Source organism: Ictalurus furcatus, chromosome 29 (assembly GCF_023375685.1).
Source record: "Ictalurus furcatus strain D&B chromosome 29, Billie_1.0, whole genome shotgun sequence".
Classification (NCBI taxonomy): domain Eukaryota; kingdom Metazoa; phylum Chordata; class Actinopteri; order Siluriformes; family Ictaluridae; genus Ictalurus; species Ictalurus furcatus.
In genome coordinates this window covers 2,557,809-2,578,649 of record NC_071283.1, presented here as the reverse complement: position 1 = coordinate 2,578,649, position 20,841 = coordinate 2,557,809, and the positions used below count along the sequence as shown (strand labels likewise).

General features: G+C 44.5%; 1 protein-coding gene across 1 annotated transcript; it reads right to left on the bottom strand.

Moving 5' to 3' along the window:
* Window positions 1-1,032: 1,032 nt before the first annotated feature.
* Window positions 1,033-20,629, bottom strand: wdr19 (WD repeat domain 19). Its single transcript, XM_053618993.1, has 36 exons — window positions 20,396-20,629; window positions 19,943-20,034; window positions 19,760-19,825; window positions 19,551-19,682; window positions 19,246-19,361; window positions 18,943-19,058; window positions 18,771-18,851; window positions 17,945-18,057; window positions 17,527-17,700; window positions 17,333-17,403; window positions 17,031-17,203; window positions 15,497-15,611; window positions 15,297-15,403; window positions 14,992-15,114; window positions 14,731-14,880; window positions 14,437-14,584; window positions 13,696-13,903; window positions 13,433-13,592; window positions 12,250-12,360; window positions 12,011-12,120; window positions 11,832-11,889; window positions 11,589-11,735; window positions 11,411-11,493; window positions 11,215-11,298; window positions 10,970-11,116; window positions 10,645-10,769; window positions 9,771-9,880; window positions 9,581-9,649; window positions 9,027-9,104; window positions 7,944-8,040; window positions 7,117-7,241; window positions 6,870-6,951; window positions 6,523-6,673; window positions 5,161-5,284; window positions 3,911-3,987; window positions 1,033-3,431 (listed from the first exon to the last, which is right to left on the bottom strand). The coding sequence occupies exons 1-36, from the start codon at window positions 20,399-20,401 to the stop codon at window positions 3,317-3,319; spliced, it is 4,044 nt and encodes a 1,347-aa protein (XP_053474968.1). The 5' UTR covers window positions 20,402-20,629; the 3' UTR covers window positions 1,033-3,316.
* Between the last annotated feature and the right edge of the window lie 212 nt (window positions 20,630-20,841).

Sequence of the window (20,841 nt, the reverse complement as noted above, 5' to 3'; positions counted from 1 at the left end):
AAAAAAAAAAAAAAAGTAGGACTTTATACACACACTTCTAATAAATACTTCCCTGTATCTGTATTTTTGTCTTGTGAAAGTTATTAATTTTTTTTTTTTTTTTAAAGGTTTTGCCATTGCACACATCTCTGTTTCTGTGATTATGGGATTTAGTTTCCTGCTTTAGTTTCTCTACAGAAGGTTTGACTTTGCCTCTGCTGCTCCTAATTTCCGAGGTATTTCATTCATGAGAACGGTCGCGTGTGTTAATCTGAAGCGGCACACCGACGGTACTCATTCCACTATTTATTTAACGTCTCGCTATAGCGCATTCTGTTGAAGAACAAAGAAGTATTACCTCACGCTTGCGTCAGCTCAGGCTGCGAAGAGTTTTCCACTGCTTTCTTTTTAGGAGTACATCACCCATTATTTATTTGATGTCCATCGGACACTTTGGAAACCTTCTTGCTTTTCACTTTCTTTCAGAAGTTCTGAATATACGTGGTCCCGGACACTACCCGAGCCACTCGGTCTTCCATACCACATGTTTTACAAACAGCTGTAATAAGAGCTTTTCTGGTTCACTCATTCAGGACCAGCGCATCTTTCCATTCTTTAAACATCGTGCACTCTGTCGTTGCACTGCTGGGACTCCCATAGTGCAAGCGGTTTGGTCTGAAAGCACAAAAACGGTTGTGTCTGCATTTCTGCCCGTCTTTCCGTTCCATCTCCTTTACGGACAAGCTTGAAATCTACCGGTGCGCTGGTATGAAGCCCAACTCAACTCTGGGACCTGCTAATGGTGTGGGACAGGCATTATTTCCTAAACGATTTCATTCTTTAATAAATCGATGATCTATTGAAGTACGTTGTAACGTCGTGGAAACACACGGAGAATCATCGGCTGTATCCAGGTGGTCTCAGACCGATCGTTTTGGCACGGATCCGAACGCGATCGCCGCGTTCATATACGTCTTGACGATCCGAACCGAGGGAGAAAACGCAGCGGGTTGCGAAAGCGTCCCAAATGAAAACGAGGCCGAGAGCAGAAGATTCAAGGAAATGATTAGGCTGTGTTTTAGAAGAAATGACTTCTTGTAAAACTTTCACCATATTTACTATTGAGACCAACGCTCAAGACAAGATCGTCAATACAGGAAACGTCTCGAGACCAGACTCGAATCGTATAGCTTCCGGTTTAGCCTTGTGCAATCTGCCTGCTAAAACAAGGACATTCGAGAACTAAAAAAAAAAAAAAACATCCTTCATTCCGAAGCTGAATCACTTTCTTCCTGAGCACGGTTCGGAGTCAGGTTCAGCTAGGAGGCGTGGCCTAGAGTATGTACGTAGAATCGAATCGTACAGCAGAAGCATCACATCTTGACTGATCGACTACATTTGTAAAGTGAGCAGTGAAATAAACGAGCCTCCGTCAGTACGTTCTGGGAAAAAAAAATCACGCTTTTATTTATAATGAGAGAAATATGAGCAAAAAATCTATAACAAATCAACTGTACAAAACTGTTCTCATTTTTAAAAAAAATTAAAAAATACATACAGTGCATCCGGAAAGTATTCACCGCGCTTCACTTTTCCCACATTTTGTTATGTTACAGCTTTATTCCAAAAAGGATTCAATTCATTAATTTCCTCAAAATTCTACAAACAATACCGCATAATGACAACGGGAAAGAAGTTTGTTTGAAATCTTTGCAAATTTATTAAAAATAAAAAACAACAAAAAAAAAGCACATTCACACTGTATTCACAGCCTTTGCCATGACACTCAAAATCGAGCTCGGGTGCGTCCTGTTTCCACTGATCATCCTTGAGATGTTTCTACAACTCGACTGGAGTGCACCTGTGGTAAAACCAGTTGATTGGACATGATTTGGAAAGGCACACACCTGTCTATATAAGGTCCCACAGTTAACAATGCATGTCAGAGCACAAACCAAGTCATGAAGTCCAAGGAACTGTCTGTAGACCTCCGAGACAGGATTGTATCGAGGCACAGATCTGGGGAAGGGTACAGAAACATTTCTGCAGCATTGAAGGTCCCAATGAGCACAGTGGCCTCCGTCATCCGTAAATGGAAGAAGTTTGGAACCAGCAGGACTCTTCGTAGAGCTGGACGCCTAACTGAGCGATCGGGGGAGAAGGGCCTTAGACGGAGAGGTACCCAAAAACCCGATGGTCACTCTGACAGAGCTCCAGCGTGTCTCTGTGGAGAGAGGAGAACCTTCCAGAAGAACAACCGTCTCTGCAGCACTCCACCAATCAGGCCTGTATGGTAGAGTGGCCAGACGGAAGCCACTCCTCAGTAAGGCACATGACAGCCCGCCTGGAGTTTGCCAAAAGACACCTGAAGGACTCTCAGACCAAAGATTGAACAAAGATTGAACTCTTTGGCCTGAATGGAAAGCGTCATGTCTGGAGGAAACCAAGCACCACTCATCACCTGGCCAATACCATCCCTGCAGTGAAGCATGGTGGAGGCAGCATCATGCTGTGGGGATGTTTTTCAGCGGCAGGAACTGGGAGACTAGTCAGGATCGAGGGAAAGATGAATGCAGCAATGTACAGAGACATCCTTGATGAAAACCTGCTCCAGAGCGCTCTGGACCTCAGACTGGGGCGAAGGTTCATCTTCAAACGGGACAACGACCCTAAGCACACAGCCGAGATAACAAAGGACTGGCTACAGGACAACTCTGTGAGTGTCCTTGAGTGTCCCAGCCAGAGCCCAGACTTGAACATCTCTGGAGAGATCTGAAAATGGCTGTGCACCGACGCTCCCCATCCAACCTGATGGAGCTCGAGAGGTCCTGCAAAGAAGAATGGGACAAACTGCCCAAAAATAGGTGTGCCAAGCTTGTAGCATCATTCTCAAAAAGACTTGAGGCTGTAATCGGTGCCAAAGCTGCTTCAACAAAGTACTGAGCAACGGCTGTGAATACTTTTGCACATGTGCTCTTTTAATAAATTTGCAAAGATTTCAAACAAACTTTCTTTCCCGTCGTCATTATGCGGTAATGTTTGTAGAATTTTGAGGAAAATAATGAATTGAATCCATTCTGGAATAAAGCTGCGACATAACAAAATGTGGAAACAGTGAAGCGTTGTGAATACTTTCCGGATGCACTGTGACTGTAGATATGCAAGAGTGTGTGTGTGTGTGTGTGTGTGTGTGCGCTTTTCGCTTAAAAATATATATATATATATAAATAAACGCTAGTAAGGATAAAAATGGATTAGTAAGACGTGTGTACGTGTGTGCGTGCGTGTGTGTGTGAGTGTGTGTGTGTGTGTGTGTGTGTGTGTGTGTGTGTGTGTGTTAGGGCTCATGCTGGTCCTGCTGCAGATATTTGGAGCAGTCGGAAATCTTCTCCAGCTGACTCGTGCTCACGCTCTCACAGCACATAGGACACATCGATTCGGTCTCTAACAGCCTGTAGCACACACACACACACACACACACACACACACACAGATCAAAATGTCACTGCTAAACATATCTTACTGGAAACATCTTAAATGTAGGCACATTTATCTGCTATATCAGGGAATTAAACACTTAGGCGTTGTGCTGTTACAGGAAAACAATCAACACTGGGATGGTGTGACGCGGCCTGATGTGAAGCGGCGTTACCGTTACCACCCCGAATCGTTCTATTCCTCTCACACCACAGCAAGTTACCAACGATGATCACAGTTTTTATCCATTCATAGCTACATGTTAAGTCAACGTAGGACCGCCTATGAAGTCACACGGCATCATATTCGGTGTCACGTTCATGTGAACGGAGCTTCAAAGACAGCGCTCGCATTTGAATTTACCGCACGTTTACACTTTACATACACTGTAGGTCGTTCGCGTACAATATTTTGAGCTGTTGGGCGGATGGATAAGAGAGGTGATGGGACGTACTGTGTGAACTGAGAGTACAGAGCAGGAAAGTTGCAGTGTGGACACACGCACCAGTCGTCCTTCACCATGTGGCGACCCTGAGAGAGAGAGAGAGAGAGAGAGAGAGAGAGAGAGAGAGAGAGAGAGAACAATAACCAAAAAAAAAAAGCGCAAGCAAAACTAATGATTGGAAGACACCTAGTCGAGAGGACCCAGCAACTTAAAGGGCCAAACGTACTAGTGGGCAAAAGAAACCTAACGTGCGAAAAAGCAAACCACTCCGTGATGGCGAACGAAAAAGCAAAAGCAGACAGCCGGGAGGACGCGAACTGGCAAAGGACAGCGAACAAACTGTGGGCGCAGAAGCAAAGGACTGCGTGAAAGCAATCTAGCGGGTGAAAGTAACCGGACTTTCAACAGCAAATCAGTGAGCAAAAGCAAAGTGAGCGAAAGCAATCCTGCAGGTCGAAAGAAAACTAACCTGCCAGTTCAAGTTAACAAGAAAACGCAAACTAAATCGAAAATAGTGAGGGAAAGCAAAAAAGAAAAATAAAAAATAATCGATCGAAAGTAACCCAACCTGCGAAAGCAATCTAGTAATCGGAAGCAAAAAAGCAAACTAGCAAATGAAGGCAAACTAATCTGCGAAAGCAAAAGCACACAAATGAGCGAAAGCAATCTAGCAAGCAAAGGTAACCTAACCTGCAAAAGCAAAAAAGTGAGCGATAGCAATCTAGTAATCGAAAGCAGATTAACACGCCAAAGCCACGGACGCGAACAACCGAATGAAAGCCAACTAATCTGCGAAAGCAAAAGCACACAAATGAGCGAAAGCAATCCAGCAAGCAAACGTAACCTAACCTGCGAAAGCAGACAAACAAAGAACGGCAACCTGGCAAGTGAAAGCGTACCACAGCGCAAAATGAAATCAGAACGAAAAGCAAACTTGAAAGTGAAAGCAAACGAACGTGTGAAAGCAGCGAGTAGGAAAACCGAAGTGCGCAAAAGAAAGCGAGCGAGAGAAAGCAAGCGAGCAAACTAAACTGTGAAAGCAAACTCGAGAGCAACTCTGCGAGACCAGATTCGAAGCAAAAGCAAGCGAAAGCAAGCTTAAAATTGAAAGCGACCGCCTGAGCGAAAGCAAACTTCAGAGTGAGAGTGAACTTTAAGATACAGCTAATATATTTTCAGCTATACGTTTGTCACACATAAACCCACACATGAAATGGTTTGTTTGTTTGTTTGTTTGTTAGTTAAACCCGAGCACGTACCGTAGCGATGCAGTAGGGCAGGTTGTTCTTGCAGCCAGGGCACAGCAGCTCACACTCAGGCAGGCTGAAGCCACAGTACGGACATGGAGAGCTCTCCTCCTCCACCTCAGACGTGTCCGGACGACTTAACACACACACACACACACACACACACACACACACACACACAGAAAGTCAGACCTATCAGTAGAACGTCTTCATGCTCTTATTATAGCACTATTACCCGAGGTGCAGGTGGATTTCTAAAATATCTGCTGAACTTTTCACAACCTGCTGTGACCTACACCACGAGCTGGAGACGGCGCTACTTATAAATCTGCATAGGTCCGTAGGGTCTTTGCTGTCCCTGCCGAACATGATAGGGGAGTTTAATGGGAGTTAAAATTGTGCCAGAAATATTAAATCTAGAAATAATGTGCTGTAACTAATATCATAAACACCGAAGGTGAAATTTGTGGCCAATAACTAATCGTATGGCATCGATACAACTGACAGAGACGGCATTCTGTAGTGAAATATTTATATACGAGTAAAGCAGTACGCCGTTCTAGAAGCAAATAAAAGGGTTCCAGGGAAAACAAACAAACAAACAAACAAACAAATAAATAAATAAAAACCTGTACGCAAAAATCACAGAAAATGCATCAGTAAATACAGTGGAAGTCTGAAGAGTTGAAAGCAAAACGGTGAGCAAAAGCAAACGAGAAAAAGCAATCTAGAAATTGGAGGCAAACTCACCTGCGAAAGCAGGAGATCGTGAGAAAGCAGGCAGGCAAGCGAGTGAAAGCGAGGTAGCGTGCGAAAACAAACTAACCTGCTGAAAAAGAACACCAGCGAAAGCAAACTAAAATGCGAAAGCAGAACAGCAAGCAAAAGGAAATGAGCGAAAACAGACTAACCTGCGAAAGCAGAATAGCATGCAAAAGACAATGAGCGAAAACAGACTAACCTGCGAGAGCAGAATGGCAAGCAAAAGACAATGAGCGAAAACAGACTAACCTGCGAGAGCAGAATGGCAAGCAAAAGACAATGAGCGAAAACAGACTAACCTGCGAAAGCAGAATGGCAAGCAAAAGACAATGAGCGAAAGCAAGCAAACCTGCGAAAGCAGAATGGCAAGCAAAAGACAATGAGTGAAAGCAAGCAAACCTGCGAAAGCAGAATAGCAAGCTTAAGGAAATGAGCGAAAGCAAACTAACCTGCGAAAGCAGAATAGCAAGCAAAAGGAAATTAGCGAAAGCAAACAAACCTGCAAAAGCAGAATGGCAAGCAAACAAAACTGAGCGAAAGCACAGTCACCTGTGAAAGCAGAACAGCGTGTGTGTGTGTGTGTGTGTGTGTGTGTGTGTGTGAGTGTCTTACCGGACCATGGCCTCAATCTTCTTCTTGTATTTGGGGTCGACCTGGCTGCGGTACTCGGGTCTCATCAGCATCGCTGCAAAGCTGAAAGCGGAATTTTTTAATCCGGCACGATGGCACTCAATGACCGCTGACGTCAGGATGGGAACCACGTCTGAAACGCAAACACACACACACACACACACACACACACACACACACACACACACACACACACAGTTCCAGAGACTTGTGGAACCTATAGACACACTGACGTTGTTCTGGCAGCAGCCTTACTTTAATCTGTCACCCATCTGCATGACTCTGTGTGTGTGTGCGTGCGTGTGCGTGCATGTGAGAGACAGACTCACGTGTACAGAATTTGCTGATGTTGTTGGACACTCGGATCAGCATGCGTGCTCCCTTCAGATGGTCTCCTCTCTTCACGTGTATCTGACAGACGTATTACTTACACTGAATTACAAATCAATAACGCACATTTCTGCTCATCACATTAACCACCAGCACACAACCGTACACATGAAAGACTGGGTGTTGAAAATATCTCATCAGCTGTGTGTGTGTGTGTGTGTGTGTGTGTGTGTGTGTGTGTGTTACCTTCACCAGTATGTAGCTGTGTAGTATCATCAGGTTGGTGACCATCTCAGCTGGGATCTTAATATTATTATTCTGAAGTTCAATGTACATACTGAACAGGACGTCATGGGCGTTCCTGTAGTTACCTACCACACACACACACACACACACACACACACACACACACACACGGGGTGGACAAATCAGTTCCATAAGCAGATTGAATATCTGGACTGTCAGATGTATTTATTTTAATAGATTATTATTTGAACATATGTTTAACTATTTTTTAAGGTGGTCTGATGCACATCAACGCCGTAGCTACAGCTTGAGCTACGTGTAGAAAACGTCGCACAAAGCCGTTCATCTTACCACGCTCTCTCACCTCACGGTTAAACACGTTGAGAGGAAAGAAAGACGCTAGCTAATGCACCTACGGCCTTTGAAACGTCCGAAAGCCTGTATCGCTGGACGTACGGTTGGAAATCTTTCACTGAACCATATTGTGTATGCAGATGATCTCATGGTCTTTAGTCCTAGTAGTGCTGGTCTTCAGCAGCTCCTCAATTTAAGTTCCGTGTACCGAAAGGCGACGCCGCGTGACGTATACGCGGGCTGACGTACAGATGGAGCGAAGATGTCTAACTATAGGATAGCAAGCTTAGCTTAGCTTAGCTTAGCTTAGCTTAGCTGAGCTTAGCGAGACTTCAAGTAGCTTATAATGATGCGATGAGAATGTTCTTCAAGAAACCTAGATTGCGTATATATATAATTTTTTATTTTATTTTTACGTATTCTCTTGGATTTTAATCGGACCCTGAGTCTGGAATAAATATTTGGTCACACACCTGCCGTCTGCTCCTCTCTGGCGATGATGATGGCCGTCCTTACGCTCTCCCTGTAGAGTTTGAGCGCCATGTACAGCCGGAATAGATACTTAGCGTCCTAGGAAAGAAAGGCAGGAGTCACACACAAACAATCAGCCAATCATCTGCACACACACACACACACACACACACGCACAGCAGCTATCTAGCCCAATCATACGGTACACAAACACTAAACTACTCCTACTTACAGCCAAACAACACACTGATGTCAGTGTTGTTTTGTCTCAAACGCTAGTGTTTACGTTTAGTTCCTGCTCTTACTACGACCTCGGCTGATTGAACAGAACGCTAGCGCACACGGAATCGGTTTGAATGAGAGTTTTCGCTCATCAGTTTGAACTAGAATGAACTCAAACAGGAACTAGCGAATCATAGGACTAAGCTATGGGGTACGAGCTATATTATACGTGTAACACGGAGCAGGTGAAAAACACACACACACACACACACACACACACACACACACATTGGCTTGTGCTGTTTCAGCACAGCAGTGTTCTACTCACAGAGAGAGACTACATGCAGAAAGCGACAGAAGCAAAACAAAACAAAGATGACATGAATGAGAGTTATTACAAAAATGAACAAGAACACAATATGAACAGTTCGGCTAAATATGCTAACGTACTGCAGCTAGCAAGGAAGTAGCTAGAAAGACGGGCGTGTGTCTGATCTCAGTGTCCCAGGGTTCTTTCAGCACGATGTGCAATCTAAATGTCACAGCTAAGGGGTCATCGGAACACCTTAAAACGTTATATATTTATAATAGGATCTTGGAAGCATTGGGGAAAATATGGACCGGTAAACAGAACGCTAGACGTCTGGGAATATAGGGACCTCGGAACACTGGAAGCTGGGAAAATAACTGCTGCATTTCATATCCTGCTAGCTTCTACGGTACTTCGTGTTAGCCACATAGCATTTTTGGTGGAATTATCCATAACCGGTTTGGATCTTTTTATTTGTTTAATTTTTTTTTACAAAAAAAGGCACATTGTAATCAAACGTTATTGAATATTAGTGACTAATCATGTATTTTACCTTCGGTATACCGTCACTCTCTCCCATGAGGTAATCGATCAGCTGATTGCTCAGAGCCTGGTCTTTAGCTTCTCCAATCTGTGAACATACACAAGTTCTAACGACACGCAAGTCGCAGTCAGTCAATCAAACAACGCGAGTAGATCTAGTGCTATTCCCAAAGCTTGGTTGTAAAGTTTTCTGTCAGGAGATCTCTCGAGGAGGGTTAGCGGTCGGACGTTTTTCCTTCAGTGGGAAAGTCTTTAGATGGATGCGGTTTCTCTGGGACATTCCGAGTCTTTTTCACTTTGAAAGAAATGTTGTTCCCCAAACGCTGAACGTGAATATAAAACAGGTAAAGAGTATGACGTGTTGTTCTTTAATAAAAACAAAATATTTCAAAATCGTCAGCTTCGGGATGAATTCGGGAACTTCCTATTGTGTTTATAACCCTCACGTCTGTATCCCAGACTAGAACTGCAGGACGTTTAAAACTAAGGTGAAATTCGACCGTGTATGCGTCCTTCGCTTCGTTGTAATACCTTTTACCACCGACGTCGTCGTCATGTCCTTACCGTCTCAATCGCCATTTCTATAGCCACGTTATCATCAGTGTTGGGACACTTCAGAAAGTGTTTCAGCGCCTGAGGGGAAAGAAAGAAAGAAAGAAAAAAAAGATTAGAGATTCCTCGGAACGCAATAAAGCCTCAAAAACAGGAGTCACTAAGAAGGACGGAATGACGAGGACAGCGAGAGCACACTCACCCTGCTGTACTGGCCACACTTCCGGAAAAACTTCCCAGCCAGCAGGTGCTTCTTTTCTCCCTCGAAATAAAGCGCTATGCTCTGGTAGTCCTCCATACTGGCCTCGGAGCCTGGCGACGACACACACGCGCACAACACGGTTCAAGAGAGAGTGCTTGACGCGTCTGGTGTTTGTCTTTATCGGATAGTTGGACAGAATAGACAAGATGAACGGACGGGCCGAGAGACAGAGAGAGAGAGAGACAGAGAGAGAGCGACACCGGACAGCCGGACAGACAGATGGGTAGAAAGACAGGCAGGTTCATAAGACAGACAGAAAGATGGACAGCCCAGATGGACGAGAAGACAAGACAGACAGAAATATGGACAGACGGAGAAAAAGACAGCTGGTCAGGCAGCCGGACGGACAAACACGATAAAAGACCCATGCTGCGTCCCAATTCGCCTACAAACCGTCCTAAATAGTACCCGAGATTAGAATTAGTGCGTCCTAAATTGTAGTATATTGAAACGAGTGTCCCAAAGGTACCCGGATGGGCTACTATTCCGGGTAGTAATATTACCCACAACTCCTTGCAGGAGGGAAGGAGAGAGGGAGGGAGGAGACTTGTGACAGTTTGCGTCGCCGAATTCAACCTGCAAATACGGTCGGACGAGTACAGCGCGTTTTAGAGACGTGTAAAGGAAATGTCCGTTACACGACGTGTTAGTGTGTCCCGGTACTTGCGAGTTCTTTTACTGCACGCTGAAAAACGTGTACTTTTAGCGCGTAGCGTAAGCAGGCGAATTGGGACACAGGACCGGTGGTGGTGTGTTTATTTTTTTTCCCTCCTGCGAACCGCTAAACCGGACCAGGAGCCGAGCGTGACCTCACCGATGATGTCAGCATACACCTCCATCTGGCTGTGCTGCTGGGCGAGCTGGAAGGCCTCGTCGCTGCAGTGCGACATCACCAGGAACTGGATGGCTGAGCCGTAATCGCTCAGACGCAGGAAAAACCTGCCGGCGATACAGATGTTAATGGGATCGAACTTGCATCTGTTCCGTTCGTCCTCAAGAAGTGCTTAACTTCGAGGTGGGAGAATTCACACACACACACACACACACACACACACATTCACAAGCTCATTCACACCTAGGGGCAATCTAGAGCTAATTGATTCGTTTAAGTGCAAATGTTATTAATACGTCTCTCAGACCTGGCTACCATCTTGGCGCCGTCGACGGACTGGGTTTCCCGCACGATCCGGACCGCTTCCTCTGGATTGTTAAGATGCTCCAAGAGGATCCGGATCACGCTGTCCCAATCCCGGGCGCTCTCGTAGGCCATCGTGGCCTCTTTGTATCTACACACACACACACACACACACACACACACACACGATAAGAAGTTTTAGACAATGAATTTATTTTTTGAAGAGCGTAATTGACGCAGCGCACATACTTTCCGTCGGCCTCCTTGGCCTTAGCGTACTGCAGGTGGATTTTGGGAGAGCTCACATGGGGCAGCAGCTCTCCAACCTTTGCCCTGAAACGCAGAGGTCAAAAGTTCACACGACCCCAGAAAATCCGACTTCAGCCATTAACGGTTGTAAATACTGTACGTGTGCATGTCCTAGCCAGGTTGTGTTATTTTCTACCAGTTCTTGCAGCGAATGTAGACAGAAGCTGCCTTGTCATAGTACTGGCCTTTCTCGTACAGCTGTGCCGCCTCAGAATATTGCTGCGGGGAAAATTAAACCCAGAAAAGAAAGTCAGAGCTATAACAGCACGTCCTGGAGTGTTTTATACTCTTATACCACATACACACACACCCACCTTCATGCTCTCCAAGATGGCGCCGCACTCTTTCTTCAGCGTTTTGCTCGGGTGTTTGATGGCTTGGTTGGCTCCTCTGCGGATGTCTCCCATCCTGATGGACATGCGGGCCACTCCAGCCAAACAACTCTCGTCATGCTCCTGGAACTACACACACACACACACACACACACACACACACATACACAATGTTTTAACTCTCTATAGGATTTCACCATTGGAAATACTAGCAAATGCTCTTACCTTGTTGTCCCCAGTGATGCCTTTCTCATAGTGAGCCAGGGCGTTTGTGTAATCTCCACTGAATAACGAAAAACACCAGCACAATGAAAAACGATAAACTACCGGAGTCCTACAGCATGCGTGGCGAGTTTTTATGAACGTTTAATGTATTTGCTGCATTTATACAAGGAAAAGCTTACACGAACTCCAGCTGGATGGCGTATTCCTTAGATATAAAAGGGATTTCATCGGGATCTAGCCTCTTAGCTAGCTGCAAAGCACTGTCCCAATGTTGCAGGTCCCTCCTCATCTACACACACACACACACACACACACACACACACACACACACAGTTCAACCACACCATTATAGCAGTGTTATATATGCTTTGAAATTCCACTTAGTTTGTGTGTGTGTGTGTGTGTGTGTTCGCGAGACCTCCAGTGCTGCCATCGGATACGAGGAAGCCAGGTAAAGGTCTTGAGCTTGGTTGTAGTCGTTGCAGAACATTGCCAGGTGTCCAGCCAGCAGATTCTGATCCTCTATTCCCTAAGAACAAGAGAACATTACTTATAAAAATGAGGCGTGGCCTGTGTGTGTCAGACTGAATGAAGGAGGCGTGGCCTGTGTGTGTGAGACCGAATGAAGGAGGCGTGGTCTGTGTGCGTCAGACCTAATGAAGGAGGCGTGGCCTGTGTGTCAGACCGAATGAAGGAGGCGTGGCCTGTGTTTAGTCAGATCTAATGATGTAGCCGTGGCCTTTATTTGTCAGACCTAATAAAGTAGGTGTGGCTTCTGTGTCTGTCATACTTAATGAAGTAGGCGCAGCCTCTGTGTCTGTCATACCTAATAAAGTAGGTGTGGCCTCTGTGTCTGTCAGACCTAATAAAGTAGGTGTGGCCACTGTGTCTGTTAGACCTAATGAAGGAGGTGTGGCCTCTGTGTCTGTCAGACCTAATAAAGTAGGTGTGGCCACTGTGTCTGTTAGACCTAATGAAGGAGGTGTGGCCTCTGTGTCTGTCAGACCTAATAAAGTAGGTGTGGCCACTGTGTCTGTTAGACCTAATGAAGGAGGTGTGGCCTCTGTGTCTGTCAGACTTAATAAAGTAGGTGTGGCCACTGTGTCTGTCAGACTTAATAAAGTAGGTGTGGCCACTGTGTCTGTTAGACCTAATGAAGGAGGTGTGGCCTCTGTCTGTCAGACTTAATAAAGTAGGTGTGGCCACTGTGTCTGTTAGACCTAATAAAGTAGGTGTGGCCACAGTGTCTGTTAGACCTAATGAAGGAGGTGTGGCCTCTGTGTCTGTCAGACCTAATAAAGTAGGTGTGGCCACTGTGTCTGTTAGACCTAATGAAGGAGGTGTGGCCTCTGTGTCTGTCAGACCTAATAAAGTAGGTGTGGCCACTGTGTCTGTTAGACCTAATGAAGGAGGCGTGGCCTCTGTGTCTGTCAGACCTAATGAAGGAGGTGTGGCCTCTGTGTTTGTCAGAGTTAATGAAGTAGGTGTGGCCTGTGTCTGTCAGACCTAATGAAGTAGGTGTGGCCTCTGTGTGTCAGACCTAATGAAGGAGGCATGGCCTCTGTGTCTGTCAGTGAAAGAGGCGTGGCCCCTGTACACACCTTGATGTCCTCCAGTGACATCACCATGCCCACATCGCCCATGCTTCGATACACTCTGATGGCCAACTCCACCTCCATGTGATGGAGACACGCCCTGCCCAGCTCCGCCCAGGCCTCGGTCCTGCCCAGAGCTGAACACAAAGACCACGCCGCTGAGAACCTGCACGCACACACACCAAAAAATTCAAAATATTTCCTTGGAGGCAATAAGTAATATAAATAAAAGTATGTGTGTGTGTGTGTGTGTGTGTGTGTGTGTGTACTTCTTGATCTTGATGGCTTGCTGCAGCAGGGACTGGAGCTGCTCTTTGCTGCTGCTCGTCTGTGTGCTGTTAAGGAAAGAGTGTGTGCTCAGAAGTACGCTGCTCGTCTTGCCGCTCTGCGTCTGGCACGTCAGTTCGCCGTTATACAACAGCAAGGGCTTGTGGGAAAACGGCAGTTTGGTGGCACCCGCCAGAATCACCTTCGAACCTGAGAGAGACGGGGATATTCGTTCTACATTAGCGCAGTGTAAACAAACAAACAGATACAGTCTTCTCTAGAATTATTGGCACCCTTCGTAATCATGTGCAAAAACGATCGCAAAACGATAAACATTGCACACAATATTTCAAAAGTTTATTTCCACTCGGAAACTATTTATCTTTGTTCTAACGAAAAATAATTCTCATTAGAACTACTTTTCAGTAGTATTCTCTCTTAATAATATACATGCCAAAATTATTGGCGCCCCAAGAATGATTTTTAACTGAATGCAAACATTCATTTGCTCTCAGTCCATACTGTCTGAACTCTGCTGTTGCATTTAACCATGCCCTGCTGTCATTGTGTACTGATACAAGGTCGCATACATATGGAAAATCCCTTTGTAACAGTATATTTCAGCCCAAAATATGGTTACCTTTACCAGGAGGTTAGGAACACTAAAACATGCTCTTGGACTGTGAGCTAAAATTCATCAATAAGGAAATGAACTGATTTAGAGTTGGGGGATTTGTCTCGACCCTGTATGGTGTCCTTGTGGAAGGCGTAAGTGTACACTTTGTCCTCGTCGAACGCCACAAAAACGGCCTTATCGCTGACCGAGTTTTCCCACAGTACACCCGTTATGGTGGAGGAGAAGTCGGGGATCTCGAACAGCGAGCCGTCCACCTGCACGTCACCCAAAAAAACACACCAGCAGCATGTTAGAATATTCGCAGCTAAAGGTGAAGGAGAGGAGGACAATCCTTACTAATTTGTTAGAGTGGGAGAACAGGAAACTGTGTGTGTGTGTGTGTGTGTAAAAGTGTGTTTACCGGAGAGTAAAGGAATCCGTCGCTCTCGTCATCGATGAAGACGAGCCTGGTTCCGTTGGGGTCGGGGAAAACCTTGCGCACGGCCACTTGGTGGCGGTACTCGTTCACGCTCTGCCAGTCCTCGATGTAGAAACACTGAATCAGACCAGTCTAGAGAGAGAGAGAGAGAGAGAGAGAGAGAGAGAGAGAGAGAGAACACTCAGTACAGCTTGCATGTGTATTCATGTGTATGTGTATGCGCGTGTGTGTGAGATGTCCTACATCCGTTCCGTAGAACAGAAACTCCGTGGATAGTGCGTGGCTGAGGATGCGATATTTCTGGTCAGGATCTGGGAAGAGCTTCGTCTGTCTGTCCTCCTGAACGTCCTGGTCTTCACCTTCAATCTACACACACACACACACACACACAAAGACACACACACATTTGTCCTTTGTTCATATTTTCTAGACACCCTCCTGCATCAGTACTCTGCCGTAAACGGGTATAAAATTTTGATTACACCCAAAACTGAAATGAACCGCTGTGGTCGAGTAAATCACATCAGTCACGTCACACACGCTCGTACCATATGTAGCTGGACCTTTCCCTCGAACAGAGCCGCTGCGTAGTCACAGTTCAGACACAAACTAGCTACGGTGCCCAGATATTCAGTGTCCTTGAGACGTTCCACACCTACGCACACAATCACAATTTAAAGCACAATTTCGTAATTAACCGCTGAACTGCTTCCCGTTGTGTCTCAATCGTACATCACACGCCACTCACCTCTGTCTCCCATCGAATAAAACCACGCCCGGTTGTTCATCCCTACAGCCAGGTGGTACGGTCCCACAGCAATAAAGTTAGGCTCCACCTCCACCGCAACGGTAACCGCAGCTTCCTGTGTGGACAGGAAACAGGAAGTGGCATATATATATAGTGGCATATATATATACAGTGTCCCCTCAAAAGCTACGCCCACAAAACATGCCCGAATATTACAGCGATCTTCCTCTGGGAGGAAAACATGATTAACAGGCAAGTTTTCTCCTTGTGCTCTTTTTTTTTTTTTTAGGTTATTAGTTTACAATAAAATTACACTAGCTTGCCGCATGTTGGTCCATCTGAGCACATTTCTCTAAATACGACCCGAAATACCGTAAACACTGTGCATACTTTTATAACACCCTATAAAACCGAGTCTGAAACGAGAATTGCAACACACAGACCTGATGAAATGCATAGTGTGGTAGCGTCACAACGTTCAGTCCAACAGTGCCCTCTGGTGGACGCACCAAGAGTCGAGCATTTGTTTTTAACTTTATAAACATTTAGCTTTGATATGTAATAAGCGGGTAAGTAAGCATGTTTTAGTATACCTAACATGTATTTCTGATATATATATATATATATATATATATATATATATATATATCCAATGTCATTTTCATGTCTTTCCTGTATTAGGGATAAGATGATAGAGTGTATAGATGATCTAGTAAACAACCCTAATAAACCAAACTTAATATAACCAAATAATATTTAAAGAAGTTTAATTAAAAAAAAAAAAAGTTTATCTACTAAACGTCAACAACCATGAGCTATTGACATATTGTTTGAAATTAGTACAAGTGATAATGGCTAATGGCCTATAGATTTATATATTATATATAGTTTAAACAGTCTATACATGGTCTATAGAGTGTCTATACAGTTTATACATGGTGTACAGTTACTCTATATATAGTTTACGGGTACTCTATTGGTAGTCTATAGATACTCTATAGATAATCCATAGTGTATAGATAGTCCATAGTCTACAGGTAGTCTATATATAATCTATAGATAATCCATATTCTATAGTCCACAGGAAATCTTATAATAGTTTACATTACTCTCTCATATATATATATATATTAGTCTATTGGTAGTCTTTTGGCGTATACAGTCTATAGGCAGTGAATAGGTAATGTATAGTCTAAACATATATAGTATATAGCTAGCCTGTAGGTAGTCTTTAGATAGTATATACATGGCCTTTAGCTACTCTATATACATACTATAGATAGTCTATAGATAGCAAATCTATTATGTATAGGTAGTTTATAGTCTATAGTTAGTCTTTAGATAGTATACACATAGCCTTTATTTACTCTATATGCAGTCTATAGATAGTACCATAGTCTAAAGGTCATCTGTGTATAGTGTATGGACATTCTAAGGTATTTGTGGAGTGACTATTGTGGACTATTCAAATAAAGTGCTACTAACAATATAATGACATTCATAAGAGAAGTGTGTGTGTGTGTGTGTTGCTCACCCCCTCCACCTGATTGGCGACGGTGACCTCCAGCAGGGACGTGAGGTAAGCGATGCGTGTGCCGCAGCTGTGTCCGAGGATGGGCAGCTTGGTCAGATACACGTGCAGTCTGCCCTGCTGAGAGGACACAGCCAACAGCTGACCATCGTCCGTCCAACAGATCTGATCTAAGCCTGAGAGACAGGGACATACTCGCTAAACAACAATAACAACAAAACAAAACAAAAAGACTAATTCAGGGGAAGCTGTGAAGTACAGAGCAACCATAACGAGCGTGCACATGAGAGCGGAAAAGCAGCCACCTTTAGTCTCCTCGTCCAGCGTGACGATGGCATCCATCTCCTTCAGATCAGTCAGGTCATGGATCTTTACACTGCACAGAGACCATACATACATTACTCTACACACACACACACACACACACACACACACGCACACGCGCCGATACTGCAGCATACAGAACTGTACATAGATGCACACACAAACACACACACACCAGTTATCTCCACATGATGCAGCTTTGTTGAGAGCCTGAGTGATGGCGATGCTGCTCAAACTGTCTTTGTGATTATGAGCCTGGAAAAGTTCTTGTCCAATCTCGCGGATGTGTGTGGAGATCACCACGAAATAACCGTGCGAGAATCCGATCATTATATAACCATCACCATACCTGCAAGAGAGACAACACGAAACAGTCTGAGAGAGTTTGGAATCAACATCGGACTTCTGTTGCGTTTTACAGAATTTGCAGTTTAACCACGCCCACTCACATCTAGCCCCACCCACATCTAGCCCCACCCAAAACAAGATTACAGCAGTGTGTCATTATTGTTTCGATTAAAAGTTTTTAAAAATATACAATTTTGATAGGACAATCACTCGATAAGAAGATGTGTGTGCGTGTGTGTGTATACCAGCGGTAGGAGACGATGTTGCCGTAGCGCTCCTGGAAAGCCAGCTCGATGGGGTTATCCGGGTCGTTCAGGTTAAACAGGAATAGAGTCGCCTTCCCCACCGCCACACTCACCTAAAGGTCAGAGGTCAAGCAGTCATATGATGCCATGGTAACTATAAACCAGTCATATGATGACTTTGATAAATATGATGTCATAAATGATTCAATCGGAATGAATCTGAGCCGAGTTTCCGAAATGTAATGCAAAGTTAATATCATCTTAAATGGCAGAGAGAGAGACAGAGAGAGAGAGATCATTGTCATGCTAGTTCTATCAAGACCTGTGTGCCGCAACGCTTTTGGGAAACTCGGCCCTGAAGGAGTCTGTACAAATCTGTACGAGTCTGAACGAATCTGAACAAATCCGTACAAGTCTGAACATGTTTCAAAGAGTCTGAACAAATCGGAACAAGTCCGAACGATTCTGAATGAATTCTAATGAATCTGAATGAATCCTAATGAATCTGAACAAATCTGAATGAATCTGAACGAATCTGAATGAATCCGAATGAATCCTAATGAATCTGAACGAATCTGAATGAATCTGAACGAATCCTAATGAATCTGAATGAATCTGAATGAATCCTAATGAATCTGAACGAATCCTAATGAATCTGAATGAATCCTAATGAATCTGAACGAATCTGAGCAAATCCGTACAAGTCTGAATGAATCTTAACGAATCATTTAAGTGCGCCAACTCACATGGCTTGAGTCCCTGAAATTACAGTTATATCTCTACTGTGTGAGTGTGTTTGTGTGTGTGTGTGTGTGTGTTCAGCCACCGTGCTCTCTCCTGGTGACGATCTCTCATCCGTCTTCATCACAGAGAATTGAATGTCAGCTGGATCCGCTCGAACGGAGGTCTGAAGGACACAAACAGAGTGGAGGAGGACATTAGAACTTCTACTTTTGCTTCACAAACATAAACAAACACACACACACACACACACACACCTGTCGGATGGTGTCTCCTTCATGATTGCTGACTGTGATGTTGTGATCCTCGCTGCCCAGAGCTAACAGGTTCTGAGAACTCCAGCAGCCACATGTGATCCTTTTAGTGTGTTTACCTACACACACACACACACACACACACACACACACACACGCTGAATGAATCTAAACGAATCTGAGCAAATCTGAATTACTCATATAAGGACTCAAATGACTCGGGTCATTGAAATGAATATTTCATCTCGTGTGTGTGTGTGTGTGTGTGTGTGTGTGTGTGTGTGTGTGTGTGTGATGTTTTTTTACCCAGCACTGGAATCTTGCGTGAGGTTTGCTGGTTGTAAATGAGCAGATTTCCTTTCGACGTCCCGACGGCCAACAGCGGCCCCGTTTTGGACCACAGCAGAAAAGACAGCTGATCTCTAATACACAATCAGGGACCACAATTACTCAACCTTAACGAGACTGAAGACTGAAGAAGGCGTGGCCTCTGTACCTGTCAGTCACACTGAAGGGGGCGCGGTCACTTAACGCACTCCATAATCGTACAGCGAATCTAATTAACAATTGCTTTCTTTCTTTACGAAAAGCACCAGCTTTGCACCACTCACACAGATCTCATGCCGCTGTCCAGCTGTGACGTCTTGTTCACGTTGGCGTCCCACAGATGAACGGAAGAGGATTTTTCCGCAATGACGGCCAAAGTGTCTCCGTCTTTATCCCAGTCCAAAGAGACGCACCTCCTACACACACACACAGCTGTTACCCAGGAGGATTTAGTCATCTTGTTTATGCAGATGTCACAGATGTGTCTGCTTACCCAGGGAGATTGATCTCGTTCATCTTCTGTCCATGACGGTCGAAGATCTTCACCGAGTTGTCGGGTCTAAACGTTGGACAGACCAAAAAAAAAAACCAACACCACACATTTCCTCTGTTTATTAAGCAGAAAATAAACGAATAAATAAACACGTACACGGAAATGAATCTGATCGAGTCGTACCCAGCAACAGCCAGATAATTCCCTAAAGATTTCTGCCATTTGTACTGCAAACATGATCCACTCCAGGCTTTTTCAGAAAGAGTGAAGACACGCTGAAAGAGAACGAATAATAATAATTATAATAATAATAATAATAATAACATCAGTATTAGTAGTAAGAAGGAGAAAAACACACACAAGACCCTTATAGTCTCGCTGTAGGAGCCAGTTCCACAGTTGCACACTAATACTATCCTACTTCATAGCTCGCTAGTATTCTCTAATAGCAGCTAAACCATTAAGCTAGCTGTGCATACTAATTAGTACGCTAGCCAGGATGCTCATTAGCTAACTAGCTCCGTTAGCTGAAGCTCCGAAAGCAACGCGTGAGATAAAACAAACCCCGAACTTAACCACTTCCTTTGACAGCATGAATTAATACAGTTCGATTTAAACATAATTCGCGTTACAAACCTTCATTTTCTACGAGCAACCAGCATAACAGAGCAGTTCCTCCTTCCCAGAATGCCTCGCTGCAACGCGTTTACGTCTCCCTTAGCGACCGCCTGGAAAACAGCCAATCAAAACTCGCAAAACCTGGCTAGTCGGGAGCGCGCGACCCCGCGTCAGGGTGGCGAGTGAGGCGGTTGAACGACGTTGTGATCATCCAATCGGGGGAAACGGCTGTTCGTGCTAGCCAATCACAGCAAAGTAGGCGGGATGCGTTTGGATCGTGTATATTGGAAAGTGGTTGGTTTTTAATGTGGAAAAAAATGGATTCTAAAACGCGGGGTTTAGAAAGATAAGTAAATAGTAAATGGATAAAAAGGAGTCATTTAGAATTTATTTCAAATAAATAAAGACATTCCTTCGTGTTCTAAATGTAGTTCATCAGCCTAGGAATGATTATTGTAGGAGAT

Coding starts and splice junctions, on each gene's coding strand:
- wdr19 (XM_053618993.1), bottom strand. Junction 12,361..13,432: donor TGTCACTGGAGGACATCAAG/GTGTGTACAGGG, acceptor TCTTGTTCTTAG/GGAATAGAGGATCAGAATCT. Junction 6,952..7,116: donor ACAGCTACATACTGGTGAAG/GTAACACACACA, acceptor TACGTCTGTCAG/ATACACGTGAAGAGAGGAGA.